This window comes from Peromyscus californicus, unplaced genomic scaffold (genome assembly GCF_007827085.1).
Source record: "Peromyscus californicus insignis strain IS unplaced genomic scaffold, ASM782708v3 Scaffold_5__1_contigs__length_169319896, whole genome shotgun sequence".
NCBI classification, from domain to species: Eukaryota; Metazoa; Chordata; class Mammalia; order Rodentia; family Cricetidae; genus Peromyscus; species Peromyscus californicus.
The window spans coordinates 143932471-143954368 of NW_026294573.1; the positions used below are offsets into that span (position 1 = coordinate 143932471).

The window sequence follows — 21898 nt, forward strand, 5'->3', positions numbered from 1 at the left end:
GCTTACCTGGTAATAAAGTGTTAGGATTAAAGCAGGGTATTGTTTTGGATTTTCCCTGGAAAAGGAGAAGAAGTTCAAGACATGTTAATGTAAAATTTATACTTTTTTAGCAAAAAGTATTAAAACTAAGGATCTACTTTCAAGTCTTTTGTGATGATCTTGCCAAGTCCCAATATTCGTCAGTAGACCACTCTTTTCTCATTGGAGTGAGATCAGTTGGATCTAACAAAATACACCTGCTCTGAGGCTATGGCTGTTTGCTTTTGAATTTAAATTCCTCCTATAACGCCTGGTATAGAGTGTACAACTGGTGCCACTGGCCCCACAGAAATATTTTTACTAAAACAGATGCCATGGGAAAAGTTATCAGAGGAAGTCTCTTCCTCACCCACCCCCCCCACCCCCACCCCCCCCCCGCCCCAACTCAGCAGGGCTGGGCTGCTCAAAGCCTCCACATCCTAAGTACAGGACCAGCCTTTAGTTGCCTTCCGGGGGATGGTCTCTGAGCCTTTGGAGTATCCCCACCCTTGGTAAGATGTTTTCCTACACCTGAAGCCTTGGGCCATGCCATATTTAAGGTGACCATCTGGGGTTTTCAATCCGGCCCTTGGGTCTGGCCCTGGGAGCTTCACACCAATGTGAGCTGGTGTGTTAATCCCGGAAATACAAGGATGCCTTGTCTGGCTCAGTGAGAGAAACAGCAGCAGGGTTTAAGATGCCAGGGGAAATTAACTAGACAACTCAGGCTTGACTGACCAGTCCCTGAAAACAATCCCTAGACATCAAGGGTCAGGAGAGCTCCCTAGTTCGCATCATGCTGGGAATACTGGGAGCCCAGGAGAAACATCAGGGGACTTGCTCCAAGTCCCCCTAGACTCAATCTATGTCCCTTTCCCAGTATCACACTGAATTAAACCTTAACTGTTAACTCTAGCAACTATTCAGAGTCCCATAAGTCCCTTCTAGAGAATTATCAAGCCTAGAGAGGGTCGCTGGGAACTCATATTGAACTTCTTTTAAATAATGACTTACCTTATACTGGATATCCTGGAGTATCTCAGTCACTGCCTTCAAGCCAACATGCTCCTTCCCTATCTGAAATACACAGATATTTCAAAAATATTTGTGAAAGCACAAATGTGAAAAATATTGAAAAAACACAAACCACAAATATACCTTTTTAGTGCTTAGCTTTTATCCAAAGTAACTTCCAGAAACAAGACTCCAGTCCACCTGAATGGCCTTCTTGGGAACTAATAACCCTTCCATTTATGGTCAGGTCAAAAACTAAAGGTAATTAAAATTGTAAAAGCTTGTGCAATATAATACCAGAGAATCTATCCAAACTCATCTTGCTACAGATATTTATTACTCATTGTGTCATATGTAATATATAGAACTATAAAGGTTTGCTATAGAAAAATGTCATAAGTAGTTCTGAGTTAAAGTGACACAATATGTGTCTAAACTCTTGCCTGTTTTCTGTTTGTTTGTTTGTTTAAGACAGGTTCTCTCTAACCAGCCCTGGCTTGAAACTTGGTATGTAGTCCAGGCTGGCCTCAGACATTAGCCTGTATCTGCCTCTGCCTCCTGGGTGCTAGGATTAAAGACATGTACCAACATGCCCAGATTTCTCATTTTTATTTATTTACATATTTTGCCTTGTATTCTCGCCTTTAACATTTAGAGAGCAATGTCATAAATATTTCAACAAAGTTGAAGATTTTCATTAACTCAGAGGTGCATATGATGTTTCATATGTCAAAGTTATCAAAATTAAAATGTCTCTGGATTATTGCTGATCACTAGTCAATAACCTCTTCTTCATTCTTAGTAAAATACAACTGTTTCTCAAAGATTTCTACTTTAAATATATATTTCTACTTCAAGTATCTATATACTTATATAGATATACAATTTATATATTATATATTATAATGATATGTAACATAAAATTATATATTAACATGTTATATATGTATTATATATTATGTATAAATATGTAATATATTTAAAGTAACGCTCAAAAAAACTGATACTTGAAATACGTTTTCTGGCACTTAGTGTTCTCGTCTTTATAAATGTTTAGTGCCACCTGATTGCTACTTTCAGCCTGCTTCCAGTGGACCCTAACATCAGAGAGGAAGAGAAAGTAGAGTCCAGGATTATCTCAGCCAGACAGGCACACTACACTAGGCTTTTTCTATGTACATAGACGTCTGCAGAATGACCTGGGAGAAGCTGGGGTAGCTGTCAACGCACACTCCTTTGTTTCTCCTCATGTTAACTGTGAAATGTGCAAAAGAAAGAAACAATGAACTAAAAATGGCCAGTCAGCTCAATGTAATAAAAAAATTTCCTGAGATGGGTTCTAAAAATAGAAAATAAAATTCTAGTGTTTAAAAAGCATCCTTTGTAAATACATGCATGACTACAAAAGCCAACATCTCAACCAGAAGCCTTCCCTGATCTTCAGGAGAAGGGGACCCTCCTCACTTTCATGGTTTCACCAGGAGATAGCTCTTGGAGGCATGACTGGTTTGGATCAATTTTCCCTTCATGAATCTCCTGTCAGACCATAAGCACTGAGAGTCATCCACATCAGAACAATGTGAAGTCATACAACGTGAGCTCTCATGAGTCCAGACGTGCGCTCTCACACTGCACTGACGGGCTAAACTTCCACCTCTGAAATGGCCACATGTTAGCACCATGATCTGACTGCTTTTATAACCTCTATTCCTCCTTCCTGCTACTTTGAAATTTTCAACTCCCACTCTTTCTGATCAAGCTTATCCACCTGCCCAGCCCCCTGTCCTCTGTTCTCTCCTTTTACTGACTGTCGGCAGCTACCTCAGCCCCTCGATTCATCCCTTCTCATTAAACTGAATGACATCTTTTCTACCACTCAGGTCTTCCATCCCTTTATCCTCCTAAATCACCTGCTCTTCAGTTGATCATCACAACAATTTGTTAGAATGGTCTTTGCTCCTATGCGGATGGAGGATAATCCCTTAGGTGCTGTTCCATCTAATCCATGCTGTCCAGTCTTCGGTGGGTTCGCCTCATAGAATGTCTGTTATCTCTCTTGCTTGGCTGTTTCAAAGCCAAACCCTGCATTCAGGCCCCTCTTACTCTCTAACATGCTTTGTGTGTCTCAGAAGAATGACAGGCACCAAACATGAGTGTCCCTAACTCCCTGCCCTCTCCTCACCTAAGGCAAGTGGCTGCTCTGTAGGAGGCCTATATCCAGGTAGCCGGGCAAATGTCCTGTGCACAATACCCTCTCTTCCCCTGTAAGATGCCTCTGCATTAGCCAGCCAGTCTCTTCTCTGTATTTTTTTAAACTGCATCTGCACTAGCTCATCTTACTCAGAAGCAAAGCACAAGACCTCAGATTTCAAATCTGCCGCTAGATTTTGCTCCTTTGCCCCTTTCTCATTTGAGTCAAGCTTGTAGAAACAAGTTCACACTCAGCGCCCTCCTCCTCCTGGCCTTCCATTGCTGTGGCCAGGGCACCAGCCTGGGATGTGGAGACTCAGCCCCTTTCTTCTCTGCATCCCCTGACATTCACCAGCCACTCCTTACAGGGTGAGATTTCACTCTCACAGGTTATGTGACTTCTTCCTGAGAAAACATTTTTACACAGCCACCTGAGGCTTTCCTCACAACAAACACATGGAGGCAAGAGCATCTGCACACATTCTGGGGCTTTCCATGACCACAAGTTTGTTCCTGAAAACACAGGGGATAGATCCAGGAGGCTAGGTTTGCAACCCAGGCCCCCTTCGTCCGCAGACCTTTGCACACGGAGGATCAGATAGTAGAAACACTACACGATCATACCTAATTTAATTCCCAAAGCCACTGTGTACCAAGTCTGGCTATGAAGCTCACCTGTCCCATCTCCCCGCACGATGACTTGTGTCCCTAAGCTTGCTACTTTTATTCTCACTCCTAAATGATGACATAATGCCCTCCACTGCCTCAACTTCTGTCAGCTTGATGTTCCACTCACTTTTCTAGGTCACAGAAAAGGGTCTTTTTAAATTAATTCTTCCATATACTGAAAATTAAAAGCATTCTGCCAATGATTTGTAATTCATTTCTACCTATATAATAGTTGCAAAGCTAAAGGAAATAGATCTGTGCCTATGTAATCATGAAGTAAAGAGCAGGAAAAGAATTTCAATTTAAATTGCAAGGATTTCTCTTAATTCTGTCCATGGGCCTCAGATGCTCTTCTGAGACCCAGGGGCTGCTAAAATTCCCAAGGACCCTTTCATCTCTAATAAGTCTTTTATCATATCATGTAGCTGAGGATGAAGTTTAAAATTCACTGTAGGATACCTTTTAAATGTCTACTTTACAGCACATGGGTCCATTTTATGTGTCTGATAAACCATACAACATTCTCTGCCATCACAGAGCTCAATACCCATTTTAGACTAGTTAAGTCTGCCATGGTCTTTGCCAGTCTTACTTTTGTCATTGTTTTTCATAAAGCATTTCAAGTCCTCTTTAAGTGAAAATTATTAATAACAAAAAGACAAGGTGATTCACTACATAATTTTATTATTGATTTTTCTTAGATATTTTTAGTAAGCCCAGGTCTAAAAATTTTTTTTCTGAATTTTTTTTCCTAAATAAAATGAAGTCTGACTTCAGGAAACATTTTCTAAGTTGTTTCTCCAAAGACCCCAGATATCACTCTGAAGAAAATGTTTGATAAAAAGTGAACTATTTTATACAAGAAATACAGCTTGAATCTTGTAAACTATTATATTATCACTGTTTATTTGTGTTTCATTTGATCTCCAAGTAATAAAATTGCGAATTGAAATAATATTTGACAAAATGACTTAGAGCAGCATCGCTAAACAACGTCACTGCACAGCAAACAATTCACCTGGACGAACAACGCAATGATGGCAATGCCGTGGGGCTTCCCAACTGCCTCATCGATGCTGCCAAACAACGTGGAGTTCCAGTGGATCAGGTGGAGCTGAGGGCGAAACATGGACAGTGTCACTTAACGTACTACTCAGAAAAGCAGGCATTAGCCCATTCTCAGAATCAACATGGTACTGAGCATAAAAAAGAGTCAATCAGTCATAAGTGCACTGCTGCCCCAAGAGAAGTCCCCCTATTTCTGTTGCTCAGGGCAACTGAAAGATTGCACACTGGATGAGCGGTCTTTCTTTAAGTCCAGGCCCTACGGGATGCAAGGGAGCAAAACTACAGGTCTAGAAGAACACTATTACTCATTCGAAGGATGACGGCAGGGTGTGCATGCTCAGTGGTGGAGTGGTTGTATGCTGAAGGTCCTAAGTGTGAACCCTAGTACCAACAGAGAGGGGAGATGAGATTGTGACCTGCAAAAATTGCCCACTATTTCCAGAAGGAAACCTTAAAAAGCCATTCTCAAAATCTGGTAAATTATTTCAATTCTCTGAGAATATCCAGAAAGAGCAAACTGTTGGGGGAGGGGCCATATTTTTAGAAAAGGTCATTTCTTTGACGAGAGATAAAACCTTATCTGCAAAGCAATGGCAAACAATGTCTGCACTACTCACCTTGAGAAGCTGTGTGGCTCTCAGGCCTCTCTAGAATATGCACTTGTTCCTACAGCAGCCAAATCCGGTCCCCACATGACCTCCACATGCACCCCACCCCTCAACCTTCCACACCACTCACACAAAATAAATAAAGGAAAATTGAAACACTTTCTCATTTAAAAAGCAATTTCTCTCTCACCAAAAATAAAAGCTTACCTAAAATTTGATCACTATACATTTTAACATTTAATTTAATTTCCAAAAAGACTACCATAAGGATAGCCTAAAATTTTGTTTTCAACTATTGGATTTGTCTACAAGCTTTTAGCTTAGTATTTTTATGGGTCCCTTGACTGTGAGAACGAGTAGGTCTCTGACTCTGGTGCCTGCTCTTGGGACTCTTTTCCTCCTGTTGGGGTGCCATGCCCAACTTTGATAGGATAGGTTTTGCTTCATCTTATATATTTTATTTTGTCATGTTCAGTCGTTGTCTCTTAGAAGCCTGTTCTTTTCTAATGAGAGACAGAAAGGAAGTGGGTCCAGAGGAGAGAGAAGGTAGGGAGGAGTTGGAAGGAATAGAGGGAGGGGAAACTATAATCAGGATATACTGTATGAGAAAAGAATCTATTTTTAATAAAAGAAAAAAATGGAAACATCAAAAATAAAACTGACCACTAGAGGGAGGTAACAAAATCAGTAATGGAGTCAGCAATTTAAGGCCAGGCTGGGAAAGCTCACCAGGACTGTAACTGTCCAGTGTGAACTATCGAGGCACTGCCTTTCTGATTGCAACCTCCTATCACTTCTCAATTAATAATAACAAGGAGAATCATTCTAAGCTTTCTTCTGTGGCTGCAACAATGGCTTTCCAAAGCCCTGTGGTACAGATAAGGGCCGGCGGTTCCTGGTAGATCAACAAAGCTCTGAGCCCTCCTCCGGCAGAAGGTATTTTTAGTCATCATATTACAGAGCTTAAAGGACGTTTTCTTCTCATAGCAACATTATCGGGCACTTTTTTCCAGAAGTAAAGCATTAATACACTTTTTAAAAGCACGAATTTTGTTTTCTGTTTGTTTGGGGGTGTGGAGTCTAGTTTGGTATGCTACTCTTCCCAACTCAGCCGAGTCACCGCTCACACCTGCCCTTCAGAGACACTTGCACACTCTTTTAAGCACTTTAAGAGCCTTAAGGGTCCCCACTCTCTCCATGGGCACAGCATATGGTGACTGTTTCAAAGTCTGTACACAGAGGGGCAAGGGGTGACCTCCTAGGAAGGGAGCCTAACGAAACCACGTGATCAAGGTCAGCCTACAACCTGTCACACGGACAGAAGTCATGATCAAGGTCAGCCTACAACCTGTCACACGGACAGAAGTCATGATCAAGGTCAGCCTACAACCTGTCACACGGACAGAAGGTGCCTTGATATCTAGTGAGGATGGCATGTGCTTCTGTGCTCTTCCTCCCAGTAACCCTTAACTACAAATAATCATGATTAAAACGTCAGGCAAAACATCTGGCCAGGACATCTCAGAACTGTCAAAATCATCCAAAAGAAAGAGAGAAAATGACACAGACAATAGGAAGTGAAGAACCCCACAGCACTGCCAGGAATAGGTATCATAAATGGGATTCTGAGACAAAAGGAAATTCCCTAAAAATTAAGGAAATTTGAATAAAATATAGACTTAATGATGTATCAGTATTAGTCCACTAATTCTAACAAATGTATGTTGATAGGAGAAAATTGCTATGGGACACACAGAAATTTTTTTTGTATTATCATCACAATTTTTCAGCAAATCTTAAACTGTTGTAAAAACAGTGATTTTTCTTTCCCTTAAAGAAAAATAAGGGAAACACTAGCATTTCAGCCATCTCAAGATAAAATAGACAGCAGCTATCTGTGGTCCCCACCTGTCTAGCACAATAATTCAAAATAAAAGTAGCAAAGGAGTCTTGACAACCTGTTCTCCTTGGAGACCTGGTGGCTTAGGACCAAGAAGATTCCATCTCAAAGTCAACAAGCAGCCCTCACTCTGACACCAAAGGACCATCATGGTCCTGAGACTTTATCTTCTCCTGAAGACAAGAGAGAGACTCCATCTCTACATGAAAAGAGATTAGATGGCCAACTTAAGTTCCAGGCCAGTTTCCAACATATCCTGGAAGTTGGCCAGCCTGCTGGCTGTGGTCCACAGCAGTAACCAGATGCGGGGTCTGTGGCACAGCACACTACATGTTTGCTGCTTCTCAGCGTTGGGCTTGCTCTGCTCTTGGGAAAGAAAAATCACTGTTTTTACAACATCCATACTCCTTCTCTGAGGGACACTGTCATAGCATGCTACAGACTGGAAGGCTACAGCAGCAGGAATTCATTTTCTCATACTTCCAGAGGCTGCAAGGATGGGACTGAGGTGCTGGCACAATCGCCTCCATGTGAGGTTTCTGTGCCTGGCCTGAGGTGACTTTCTCCATGTTGTTACATGGTCTCCCCCCATGTGTGACTATGTCCTAATCATTGCTTCTTACAAGGACACAGTTATATTGGATGAGGACCTATGCATAAGTGTCCTTTCCTACTTACCTCTATAAAGAACTGATTTCCAGATACACTCATATCACATGCACTGCAATTCACCAGGGACACAATTCTCTTCATAACATTGTCCATCTCACCTGAGGTAAGCAAGCTTGACCTAGCTGCAACCGTTTTGAGTTGCAACCACCATGCCTGCCCTGAGTAGCCATCATGCACTTTCCTGCAGCCCTGTTTCCAGCTCACTGGCATGTGGAGTTCTAGGACCAGACCCTAGCCCTGCTACCCCCAGGAAGTGCCTGGTAGCTTCACTGCCACTTGAGATAAACCAAGTAACTGCAGCTTGGGTGAAGCCAGTTTTCACGACCACTCTCTAAGCCCCTCCTTCTCACCCAAGTCATGGGGCACCACTGTATGCCTGCCCACCTTTGGCCACACTTCACTTCCGTCGGTGAGTTCTCCGTGGTGCTTTTAATACCCTGTCAGCCTGATTCTTCAGTCTCCGGGCACCTTCCGCCTCTGGCAGCCAGGGTTTCACATGGGATTTTCCCAGAACACTCCCCTTTCCTCTCTTGCAATCACAGCACGGTTTGTTTGCATCTCAAACACTTGGTTTATTCCGATTATGTCTGTTCTTCCCAGCCCCTCCTTTATTCCTCTCATTTTAGCAGTTCTTCCTTAGATGAATGTTGGTTCAGTTCCTTAAATCAAAGCCACAGAAACAGGGAAATCACCGAGGCAAAGGAAGAACTGGAAGAGCTTTGTGGGAACTTAAGTCTGGCAATAATAAGAGGGGGCTGGAAGGAAGGGGACCAGACACAAGGTGCTTTAGAGCTTTTCATCGCTCTAATAGGAAACACTAAAGCAGCATAGGATTACAATGGTAATAATACCTTACTTAGAAACAATCAAACCTCCCCAAGATCCTCTCTTCTTCGAAGGCCTTTCTGGCAGCAGGGAGAACACACCAGAGGCTGGAATACAAGAAAGGTGGGGCCCCAGGAGTTACCACGGGAAAACTGCAACAGGGTTATCGACAGGTAGCTTTGGGTAGGAAGAGGAGTAGGGCTGTGAGTCAAGGCCTTGCTATGTAAGCCAGGCTAGCATAGTACTTACTGCACAGCCCAGGCTAGCCTCAAACTCGTGGTATTTTTCTCCTTCCTCAGCCTCCAGCGGCTGAGATTACAGGCATGCACCACCATGCCCAGCTTTTAGTATAGTCACTTTTATGTGTTAAGTTGTTATAGAGCTAAGCTATAGAGTTCAATTTGGCCAAACACCAGTCCAAATATTGTTGTGAAGGTATTTCGTAGCTGTGATTACTATTTAAATTAACAGACCTTAAGAAAATCTAGTTGCCCTCCACAGCATTGGTCAGCCTTATCCACTGAGTTGAATGCCTTGAGAACAACTTGAGTAGGAAAGAATCTTGCCTCCAGGACAAGACAAAATCCTACATCAGTTTCTCACTGAAACTCCAACTACAAGGCCAATTTCTGCAAGAATGCCCCACCTCCAGCCTGCCCTGGGGGTGTGGGTCTTGCCACCCCTCAATCACAGAGACCAACTCCATAAAGTAAACCCTTGCCTTCTCTCTCCTTTCTTCTCTCTTCTTCCTCCCCTCTCCTCACCCCACCCTTTCCCTTTGCCTGAGGACAAGAGAGCAATACAGGCTGTACAGACAAAAAAGAGAAGAGACCAACGGGGGTCTACATCTGAAAGCTAGCGGCAGGGCCACGAGGAGAAACAGCCTGGTGGCCAGATGGGCAGCACATTGAACCTACTCCTCTAGGACTGAATGGGGAGGGGGCGAACAATGCTCCTGGATAGACAGGTTTACAGTTTCTGCTCCTACTTATTTTTACCACATGCCTTTTCAGTTCATTTCTGCTACACATCACAAAATACATAATACATACAGTACTCTTTCTTATCAGTGGTGTCTTTTCCATATTTACAGTTACCTGCGGCCAAAAAACTAAGCAGAAATTGTGTCCGAAATAGTTTTACCACACTCATTATTATGATTTAACTCTTAATTATTAGTTATTGGTACTCTGTACTGTGTCTAATTGATAAATCACTCTATCATTGGTATTTATATATCTGAAAATCAGTTCATACATATGGGTTTAGAAAGATCCAGCTTCAGGCATCTACTGGAGGTCTTGGAACAAATACCCCCAGATAAAGAGAGACACCAGATTAAAGAGAGACTTTATTAATATGATAATGCATAACTACAATTTTTGTAGAATGCACATGTATTATGGTTTCTTCCAGTGGTGATAGTTCAACAAAGGACTCTGGAGACAAATGGGTTTGAATCGAAACCTACACTCTAAGGCTGTATTTACAAAGTGATGAGCAGCTGGAAAGGGAGATGAAGCCACTTTTCCCCCATCGTCTTATGAACTGGCTTCTGAGAGGCCCAAGTAGACAGGAGTGGAAGGGCCTCAGTAGATAAACTTCAAAGGCGGACATGGTGAGGAAAAGGGCAGACTTGCTGGGGGCGTGACTGACTACTACAAGGGCAGAGGGAACACTGCAACCTGAGCACCTGCAACTCTGGACTCTCAGAAGCCAGGCACTCTCACAGACCTCAGCCAGAATTACAGGCACAAGATTCTCCTTTCAGCCTGGCAGCTGTAGCCCTGTGAACTTCACAAGTCACTGCCTCCTTTGAGCACGAGGCTGTCTGTAACCTAAGGAGCATGGTACTTCATAAGCTCAGTTTACTCACCCCTCTCTGTCTCCCCATGTGCTCACTCCTCCTGTATGCCTGTCCTATTTTTCTGTCATTAGCATTGGTTATCTATAGCCAGCAAGGGTAATGAAGCAGGGAGGTGAAGTCTGGGTGGGGGTGGAGAGCAGCTTTCCCTGTTTACAGTGCAGACCGAACATAGCAGTGCTGCTGGCCACTGCTGAGGACCAGCTCGCACTGTCTGTATCCATGCTGCTGGCCACTGCTAAGGACTAGCTCGCACTGTCTCTGTATCCGCTGCCAGGCTTCAGACGGCCCACTGTGCACAGCCACCTAGCTCCTTCAAAGGACACTGGAATAAAGCTGACCCCCCAGACCAGGACCCAGCTGTCACTAGTGTATGAGGAACCTGGCTAGTCTTTGCCTTGAAAATGCCTGGTACAGACAGAACTCAAACTCTTACTGTGGCTACCAAACACCCTCAGCGGGTCAAAGATCTTACTTCCTTGTGTGTCGGAGCAGCAGAGAATGGTTTTCTCTGACAATCAAACCCAGCCTTCCTCACTCTTGACAACTATTTTCCTACCCACAAGGCCTCAGAAAGAGACAAATGTTGAAGGAGCTAAACTCTTCCACTCTCACAACTGAACTTAAGCTCCAGTCCTCTGAGAAGGGCAAACAGGTCTCTTTGCCAACAAAGGACCATTTATCGACAAGGCCCTTACACTCAGAGTCGAGGAAGAAAACAAACACAGAGGGTCTAAGTCAGCCTCACAGTGTCTCAAGGACAAACCCAGCAGCCCCTTCTGAGTCACATCCAAGCTTGTGCAGATGTGTCCAAAATGATAAAACTAAACCTCAACCAATTAAAAATATACTAATGTGAGCTGGAGAGATGGCTCAGAGGTTAAGAGCACTGACTGCTCTTCCAGAGGTCCCGAGTTCAATTCCCAGCAACCACATGGTGGTTCACAACCATCTATAATGGGATCTGGTGTCCTCTTCCGGCATGCAGGCATACATGCAGACAGGACACTGTATGTATAATAAAGAAAGAAAGAAAAATCTTTTTAAAAATAGACTAATGTAACTGCTGCTTGCTTAACCGATTATGTAGCTGACCCTGAAACTCCCCTTAGCTGTGCTTAAAAGGAGCCTAAATGTCCCTCTTGGGGTTGTTGCCATTTTGTACAGATGTTGACCTCTGCATGCTGGAATATTTAATGCTCTTTGTTCTTAGATGCTATTTGAGTCTGGAGTCTTCCTTCAGCATTTCCTCAGACCCTACAGTGTTACAATGATCCACCCTACCAGAAATGCTGGCTGACCAGGCTGCAGTCCTAAGACATCAGACCACAGGCTAACTTACAGCCTGTTGTAACTCACCCTCTTCTAGTTTCAGAGAAAATCCTTGACTGAGTTTTCACTATGAGGCTCAGACTCCAATTTCCTGTAATTGATTGTGCGGCTTTACCATTAGTCCCTGGAAAGCGTTAATCCTAATATACTTAACTCACAGCAGCAGACAAATGTGTCCAAAGTCGTTAAACTCTGATATGTCATAGTCATATGGCCATTTCTTTGTCACTGAGAAAGTAAGTTTCAGGATTCCATGGGAGCTTAACAGAAAGCTATCTTCAAGATAAATGGGGTTTATTATGAACATAAATAACACAGCAGCATTAAAGCACAAAAGAATGAATCACTAGAAAGGAAAAAGCTGTAAAATCTGAAAAGGCACCTGTGACTCACTAGACTCCGCAGGCACTCCCGTGAGTTTTCTGGAGTTTCCTATCTGCAAAGGCTTAATGGCATTTCCTTTCAGAGCTTTTCTTGTTACCACAAGCAGAACAGTTCCAGAACCGACACCAGTTCTTCTCAAAGGTGCACTCTGGCTGACTCTCAGCAGAAGGCTGCATCTCCCGGGCTTCAGACGACAGCCTTATCTCCACTCCCCAACGCCTTTCCTGTCCCTACCTGTTCGCATTACAGAGTCCCACTAATCTCTCCCGACCCCAGCGTTCACATTTCCTCTGCTCAAAATCTCTAACTTCCTTCGTTTCCTACTCCAATAGAATCTAAATGTCCCTCATCCCTTCCTTCCCCTTTTAACAATCTAACGCTCAACTCAAGAGTGACCGGACTCCTCAGAACTTCTCCACTCTTGCTCCCTTCCTCCGACCTCACCTTTCCCACCCTGTGAATCCTCTCTACCCTCTGGCCTCACCCAACATGATAGGAAAACAGACTGGGGAAGGACATGAGCTGTGAGACAGGAGGCTGGGGAGAGGGACAGACAAGAATCTAAACTAACAGATCCGAGAGACAAGGAAGAAAGGATGGACAGCTAAGATCCCCAATATGTAACCCAAAGTAAGATGAGTCATTTTAGAACTTGGTGACCTATTCTAGACCACTGAGATAAAACTGGAGGCATCCTGAGAATGTAGACTCCAGGTGGGGAGACACACTTTTTGTGTCTGGAGATGTCCCCTGAAGCTCACATGCTGAGTGCCTGGTCCCCAGTGGGTAGTGCTATTTTGGGAGTTGGTTAGAAACTTTAGAGGGTGGAACCTAGCTGATGGAAGTAGATCACCAGGAAGTGCCGCTGAGCACTGACCTGACCCCCCCCCCCCCCCCCCCCCCCGACACACACACACACATTACTTTCTGGCCAACACAAGGTAAAGAGCCTTCTCTCAAAAGGTCCTGCAGCCGGGGTGCCCTGTCCCTGCATCCGCAATCCGGTGGCAGTGGAAGGAGCCCTCCAAAACCACCATCCAGAACTCTGAAAGCCATGATCCTCAACAAATCTTGCCCCTTAGGATGTCCTCTTTGGTAATCGGTCACAATGACAACACAACACACCTTTAATCCCAGCACTTGGGAGGCAGAGGCAGGTAGATCTCTGTGAGTTTGAGGCCAGCCTGGTCTACAGAGTGAGTGACAGGACAGTCAGGACTACACAGAGAAACTGTCTTGAAAAAACCAGCCCTCCTTGTCAGCTTCAGCATCAGTCTGCCTGTGGGCCTGAGATAAATGATAGAAACAAGGCCTGAGCTTGGAAGAAGCAAGAGATGAGAAAACAAGCCTATCAAACAGGTTTCTAAAGGAACTCAAAAAATTCCAGACTTCTGTTAGCGCAAATTAGAAAAGATTTTTCCGGAAGAAAGCAGTCATGGATCATGTCAAGTCTTCAAGAGCTACAAAGAACAAGGGGTGTGGGGGGGGGGGGGGGGGGGGCTGCACATGCTTTTTTTTTTTTCTTTTAACATTATGTAGAAGCAGTTCAGAGACAAAGGCAGAATGTGAAGGCATCTACCAAAGCAAGGCAAGGCCATTGTCCTAGGAGGTGGGCAGGGCTGTCAGAAGACAGACCTACAAAGGAGCTGATGTGGATGCTAAACAACTGTAACAAAAACAAGGACAATCAGCACATGTGCATTTAAGCACACTTCTCCTTCGACTTTCAATCTTCTCATCTATTCTTTTAATAGTCCGGAGTAAAGTGGAAGGGCATCACACAGGCTGCTGTAAATTTTGATAATCATAAGCATTCACGATGACCTCTGAACTCAGACCTAACGGAATCAAGACCTTCCTCCCCATCTGTGGTCATGAAGCACCTTCCTCTGAGCTAGGCTACCACAACAGACTTCCAGAGGACTCCAACACCAGGTCCTGCCCTGTGTCCTGGCTTTGTTCAGCTGCTTTTCTTGATGCCAAAAGAAGTCAGCTGTGGCCAGTGAGGTGGTGTCAAGCAGGTAGCGTGTCAGGCTCGGAAGCTGAGTGTCTCACTTTCCTGTCCTTCACTAAGAGTATTTTAGAAACATGCATTTGCATAGCATCTGGAGGAGCCAGGCATTTTTTCATGGTGCTAGGGATAAAACTCAAGGCCTCATACACACTAGGCATACAGAGTTACGATTTTTTTAAGAAGGAAAACATATCCTTATGATATCAAAGATTGAAAGACAAAAATTAAAATACAAAGAAAAAGGAAATCACAAGTGACTGAGTATGAGTTTGGAGGATTAAATAGCAATGTTTCTCTCTAGAGTCACTCAGTTCTGTGAGCTCATCGCAGGGAAAGGGGGTTTAGCGCAGCACTTTGAAACTCACTATCAACATATAGTGTGGCTGGCATTCGAGAAGTACATTTCACAATGTAGACAGATGTCACTGTGACTCATGGAACAGAGAGTGAGTTACTGGAAATTCTCTCTCAACCTGACACCCACTTGTCATGGTTGCCTAAACTTGATTAGGAATCATGTCATAGGTAAAGGAGAAGCAGGATGCTGATTCACCAATGACAATAACAAGATGGTAATTGTAGTATTCCTTGGGGTAAGAATCTACCAGTTCAAAGGCACCCAATTTTCTACGTAATTTATAAAATGACTTTTCCTTTGGAGCAGCGTTCTTTCCTCTCTGAATACTGACTTCCTTTTGTTTCCTTGCATATTGCTGCCCTGTTAGGAATATGTCATTGTGACATCAGCAGGCTCTCTCCCAAAATGAAGATTCCTGTAGGAAATTCACCACGAAAGGTTCAGAAAGCCTTATGGGAACTGTCATATGAGTCAAAACAATGAAAAACTGTGACATTTAAAAATACTTTATACTCACTATAAAACAAAAAACCTAAAACTGATTTTATATGGAAAAAATTATGAAGAGTACTGATAGTTAAACTGGAACATAAGCCAGGCATGGTGACCCACACCTTTATTCCCAGCACTCAGGCAACAGAGGCAGGCAGCTGTCTGTGAGTTCAAGGCTAGAGACAGTCTACATAACAAGTTCCAGAACAGCCAGTGCTACATAGTGAGACCCTGTCTCAAAAGAAAAAAAGTATATAAGTATACAAGAAATTTTAATTGCATGTTTTTTTCCTTTTTCCTCATATGTCAAAACTAATTTTTTGGCATTGGTTTCCTAGTTCCCCAGGTAATAGCCAGTTACTTTATAAAGATCTGAATTGTAGGTTATGGATGCAATTAACCTGTTGTAACTTAATCTGTACTATATTTATTATTTTGTATAATAAAGAATGCAAAGTAAAGAGACTGTCAAAAGGTCTTGGTGGTGTTGAATGTCACACAGATTAGGTCTGTTCATTTGGTAAGGTGAACAGTGGTGACATCCCACTTTCTCATGGGGACACATGCCACACTTGAGAAAGAAGCTCTAAATCAATGGCTGCATTCCTCTAAGCACTTACTGAGCATCCATGTTATTACGGTTTTAGTGCTCACAGCTTTCAGCATCAGAAATACAAAGACCTCAAATTGTTTTATAAAAAGACCCATGAATAAAAAGACAAATTTTACAGCCTAATGGAAGAAAAGGATGAGCCAAAGGATTAGTGCACAGTGAAAGACCAGGATGTCCCAGTCTCTGCGAGACCCTGGTCTCTGTATCACTTGACTCATTCCTTATTTACATTGTTACAGTGGCAGATTCTACCACGATCATTGCTACAGTTTGTCTCCTGCAAGGCACACACACAAGTTTAGAACCCATGGTGGCAGCTGTTGGAGGTGAAAGGGGATTAGGTCTTCAAGAGGCCTGTCTTTCCTGCAGACTGAGCTAACTTCTGTTGTGTGTTCTTGTTTTCCTAAGGTGTCATAGTTTCTACAAGAGTGACTTTTTAGGGAGCAAGGCCAACTCTGTACTTTGGCTTTTTAAGTGTGAGTACTCACCTTTTCTGCTTCTGCTACAGTGCCACAGTAGAAAGCACTCACCAACAGTGAGCAGTAGCCAGTGCTGTGCTCTTAGGACTTCCTAGGTCTAGTGTTGGGAGCTTGATGAAATTGTTATGATAATCGACCTCTAGATCAATGGTTCTCAAACTGTGGGTCATGACCCCTTTTGGAAGTTGTATATCAGATATTTACAATTCAATTTATAAAAGTAGCAATTGAATATCAGATAGTTACATTATAATTCATTACAGTTATGAAATAGCAACAAAGTAATTTTATGGTTGGGGGTCACCACAATATGAGGAACTGTATCAAAGGGTCTGCAGCATTAGGAAGGTTGAGAACCACTTGCTAGATAGACACATGCCATTGTCTCCACCCTTGAGAGTCAACACAGTTGGTTTTCTGTAATAGTCTCTGTCTGATGCAAAGAGAAGTTTCTTTAATGAGGGGTAAGAGCTATACTTATTTGTGAATATAAAAATAAGTATTTAGAATAGTTAAAGATTATGTTGATGTAGTAAAGTAGGAGTAGTAGGCTCCCTTCTAAGATCCACAATGTCACCAGCTCCACATAGGCTTCAGTATGAGGCATGATTTTCTTCCCATTGAGCAGGCCTTAAATACAATTGCCACCAAGATATGAACATCTCTATTGCACCCTTAGGAATATAGTACCACACTGGTTGTTGTATTTCTTAAGTGTCACAGCTAGGTAGGACTTTTAAAGAACAAGTAATTGTGGGGTACAGAGCCCCAACTGATATATCAACAATACAGCTCCTGTGCCCCAAGGCTCAGGAAACATCTTGGAAAATGGAGCAGAAAGATTGTAAGAGCCAGAGAACCAGGAAATCCATTGTGAAGTTGTGTCTCCTAGCCTAGGAAAGTCAGAAAAGTTACATCTGTGAAGTCTCACCAACTTGGCCACCTAAAAATGACCCAAACAAGAACAACCCAATAGACATGCCAACACGGAAGTGAGAAAGCTCACAAGACCTCACGCCTGGAAAAAGAACTACAAGTAACTAAGGAATGCTAAGAACAGGCTAAAATGTCTGCCTTAGAGGTAAGCCCCTAACTGTGTATCCAATACCATGCGGTCAGCCCCAAATCACAATCATACACACACAAGTAACAACGAGCAGAATGAATAGGTTGTGTGTGCATTTTAAACACATATGCAGCAGTAACAAGGAAAAAGAGGTCATGATTCTGAGGGAGTAAGAGGGAACATGCAGGAGGAGTGGAAGGAAGAAGGAGAAAGGGAAAATGATATGATATTTTACTTTTTTAACTAATAAAATAAAAGTTAATCCTGGGCATGTCAACCACCTGACTAAAGGACTTCCTTTCAGGAAGGTGTCTGCCTAAGCTGTGTGCTAAAGGGCTAAAAGAATTAATAATTCCTTTCATGGGTTATGTGTTTTTCCTTCCTCCAAATCCCACCCCCTAGTGTAGTCCCTGAGAGCCACAGTAAGGTGCAGCTGGACCACTGCTTACGTCCTTTCTGGCATAACTTCTAGTTCATCTTTCTCTTTCAGGTGCCATCCAGAGCCTGAGTATGTGTTCTCTGGTATTTGAAACTCCTTATTCTTTCTCTAAAGCTGCCATCCCCACTGTGTGGCTGCCTGTCCACCACGAGGCTGGCCGGCATGCTGGCTTAGCTCGGTAGCATGGCTTGTTTTCCCTTCTCTTCCCCATTCTCCTTTAGGCAGTTGCCAAGGTTTACAGCTTGCCTGCCCTGGGGTTGTCTTTCAAACTCTAATAAAACTGTCCTCAAGCTTTCATTTGAATCTGTTCTTAAAGTCTTGAAGGAGATTGAGAACCCCAAGAGGGAAGCCCAATATCACTGCCATCCCCTGTTTTCATTGTAAATTACCCAGTCTCCGGTATTTTATTTTAGCAACAGAAAATAGATGAAAGCAATCACCGATAACAACTTCTACAAAAAGTGAATGATGATAAAACTTGTAAAAATAACCTTTCCAGGGTGGCATAGCCAGTACATGACAGCAGAGGCAGAGCTTGAAGATAACCAGTGTGGCTTTGTACCAGCTTATTTCAAAGAAGGAAGGTCAAGGGAGTCTGAATGGGGTGGAATTCAAAAAATAAATGTGCATGCAAAGACTAGACAAATGACAAACCTTTCTGTAAAGACAAAATAACCAGAAGAAATGGAGTGTGAGGCCCCAGGAGGACCAGTGATCCAGGGAGACTATGCCAGCAACAACAGCACATCCAGCTGAGCGGGCCATCTGGCTACTAACTACCCAAACTGAGGCACTACCCAAGCTGAGTCTGCACTACAAAAGGGACCAGATGATCCATTTTCGTAAGACACTGTGGAGATCAAAACTGGAAGCTCCTGGACTACTCAGAGTAAGCAAATGCTGGCTAGAGCCCAGGTGGAGTGAAGAGAAACGGTAAGTGACAACAGATGGTAAATGTCCCAGCCTGCCTTCTGTTGCTGCTGTTAAACAATGACCAGACCCAAATGGGGAGAAATGGTTTCTTTGGCTTACGGGTTACAGTCCTTCGTTGAAGGAAGCTAAGGCAGGAACTGAAGCAGAGGAAGAACAAGCTTGTTCCCAAATTCCTACAGCCTACACCGTAGGAGTGGTACCACCCATGGTGGATGGGGATCTCCTCCATCCATTAGCAGTCAAGAAAATGACCCCACCACCGTTCTCACAGGCCAACATGGTGGTGGAGAGTCCTCAGCTGAGATCCTCTCTTGCCAGGTATGCCCGAACTGACGTGGAAGGTAACTATGACAGTATACACAGTCACTCCATGTTATTTTCCCCATAACACCATTTAAACTCATTTATTTATTTCCTTAAAATTCAAAGATAATTAATGACACTTTCACTATAGTAAGCCAGGCCACCATGATCTCTCATAACTTCAAATGCCTCCCAGCCGATGGCTGAGAACTGTGTAAGGGAAGAATAGAGACTTGTCCTATACACATCAAGGACAAACTTTACAGAACACTGCTGGCTGGAACTAGGCTTCAGCCCAATCCCAAAAGCCCATCTACTAGGGTCAAGCACTTGTCAATACTCTAGTAACAAGGTCACTCATTTCTGGGAGAGGAAAACAAAACCAAACCCTGTCCTTTCCTGACAGAAACACTTGCCCATCTTTTCTCCCAAACACCTGCTCGTACCCTGGGCCATTCTATCAATACCCTTAGAAGGATCTGTGGTCCTCTCTGTCCTCCTCTGTAAGAACTTCCCTCTCACCATCATTTGAACTAGAGTATCTTTTTCTCACCTTAAACTAAAACAGCAATCTTCCTGGACCCCAAGTACCTTCCCACTGCTTTATCTGCCCAGCAGATTCCTTTTTTCTTCAATGTATCCCTACCCACGATCCTCACCACACTCTGACCATCTCCTCCACGATACACCACAATCTACTTCCTATTCCCACTACTTGATGGCTCACCCAAGGACCGTCCTTCTGCCTCGTCACACAGACTGGCCTTGGGAGCCTTGCTCATTTGCAGCATCTGCTGCCCCCAAACACAATCTCACGTCCACCCTGCCTGTGGTATACATGACATATACTGCTTGGCTCCCTCCTCCATCCCTCCACCTCCAGCTCCTCTAACCTCTTCTGACTTGGCTCCCCTGGCTCTGTCCAGGCTCCTCCATCTTATAGCCTCTTTTCTTTCCTTCCCTTCACACATTGATAGTGGGTGACCTTGTCCACTCCCATGTCTTAACTATCACCCAGATGCCTATGATTCCAAAATCAACATCTCTAACCCAAACATCCTCTTGAGGCTAGTCTCTGTGTTTGAACAGCCTAGTAAAAGCCCTCCTGCGGGGTATTTGATGTCGGCCTGTCACAACCCTCACTACCCCCAGCCTCTGCCACTTCTTGGTTTCTCAGTTCTAATGACAGAACCCAAACCAGAAAACTGCTCCAACATTTCTTCCTTACACACAGCCAAGAGTAACATCTCACATTCTACCTCCACAAAGCCCCCAAACTCAGCCTCTTAGACAAATGCATTCATTCCTTAGTTTAGGTATCTGAGTCATACTTATGATCAAAATCTAACTGGAGTCAGTGCCTCCAAAGCTGGCATCCCACCCCCCTTTTTATCTTGCAATGGTTCCTCAGAGGCCATTACTGCCCACAGGGTACACTTGGACTCCACAGCTTTCAGTGTCTAAACAGAACATCTTTCCACAGTCATCAAGTGTGACAAACGTGGCTTGATTTATACTAACTATTTCTAGTATGTTGATAAGAACAGTAACAGATGTGTGCTCTTTTTAGTGCCAGGAATGCATATAAAGCAATTTTAATTGGATTTCAAAATCTAACATGATTTCATTTCTCTTGAAACACCATGGTCAGTTTTTGACCTAACTCCAAGTTTATATACTCAGACTTTGCCTAATAAGATCATTGTTAGAACAGTATTTTAGACCCAATTATAATATGCAAATGATTTATAATGAAATGAATTTATCTGGTAATGTTGAAAAGAGACAAAACTTCACTTTAATTCTCACTTTATCTACAAGGGACTCATCTATTAATAGAGTATTCTTGGGGCTTTTTCAGTTAGAATTATCCAAAACAAAAATCAGAATCATTTTACTAGAATTGAGAAAGGCATGCCCTGCAGGGGAGAGCATGACAGGCCTCATCTCAGCCATTACCTTAGTAGCTTTGGGAAACTTATTTAATGCTTCTTGACCTGATTATTCAGTTGAAAAATAGACATAAAAAATATATATATAATGAACCAAATAAGATATGGCATGTGTCTGGCTCACACCGTCTTCAGAAGTGTTAACAGGACTCTCATCATCCCCTGGGAATCACAGTGGAATGCATTTTGCATTAACCTCATGCTGACAAGACAATGCATGGACATAAAACTGCTCAACAATACAAACCTCTGTCTTCAGAATATTGTGAGAGGAGTGAACTTTGACAGGCTAAACAAACACACATACACACAGCAACACATGTAATAGAATTTTACCCATCCCCCTGAGTAGCTGGCTTTTCTTCTTTCCAACCACCAGAAGTGAAGAGGGAGGCCCTAATATGAAGACAAAAAAGCTCTGGATAAACACACATGTATGCTATTCTTACAAAGTACTTCCTTATTTATGTACGTTTTGTAACTCACTTTAAAATCAAAACATGCTAATCCAACTCAAGAGAGTTGCTCAAGAGAGCAGCACAAAGAACTATTCTTCAGCAAACTCACGGTGAACCACATTACAGATGTTCTACTTCAAATTAAAGGGGACTGTACTGCTGAGATCTGCTAAGACTCCCATGGTGTTATAAAATAATTGTAAAGGATATTCTACAGAACTGGAGCTTCAGAAACTACTAATCCAAA

The 21898-nt window shown here is 43.1% G+C and overlaps 1 protein-coding gene across 1 annotated transcript in view; it reads right to left on the reverse strand.

Annotated features, from left to right (window-relative positions):
• Window positions 1–21898, reverse strand: part of Ca8 (carbonic anhydrase 8) — a 102974-nt gene that overhangs the window by 36125 nt on the left and 44951 nt on the right. Inside the window, exons 4-6 of the mRNA XM_052717313.1 lie at window positions 4910–5005; window positions 1033–1095; window positions 7–55 (exon numbers count right to left, since the gene is read on the reverse strand). Of these exons, the coding sequence (XP_052573273.1) occupies window positions 7–55; window positions 1033–1095; window positions 4910–5005 (208 nt within the window). The remainder of the gene's footprint in view (window positions 1–6; window positions 56–1032; window positions 1096–4909; window positions 5006–21898) is intronic.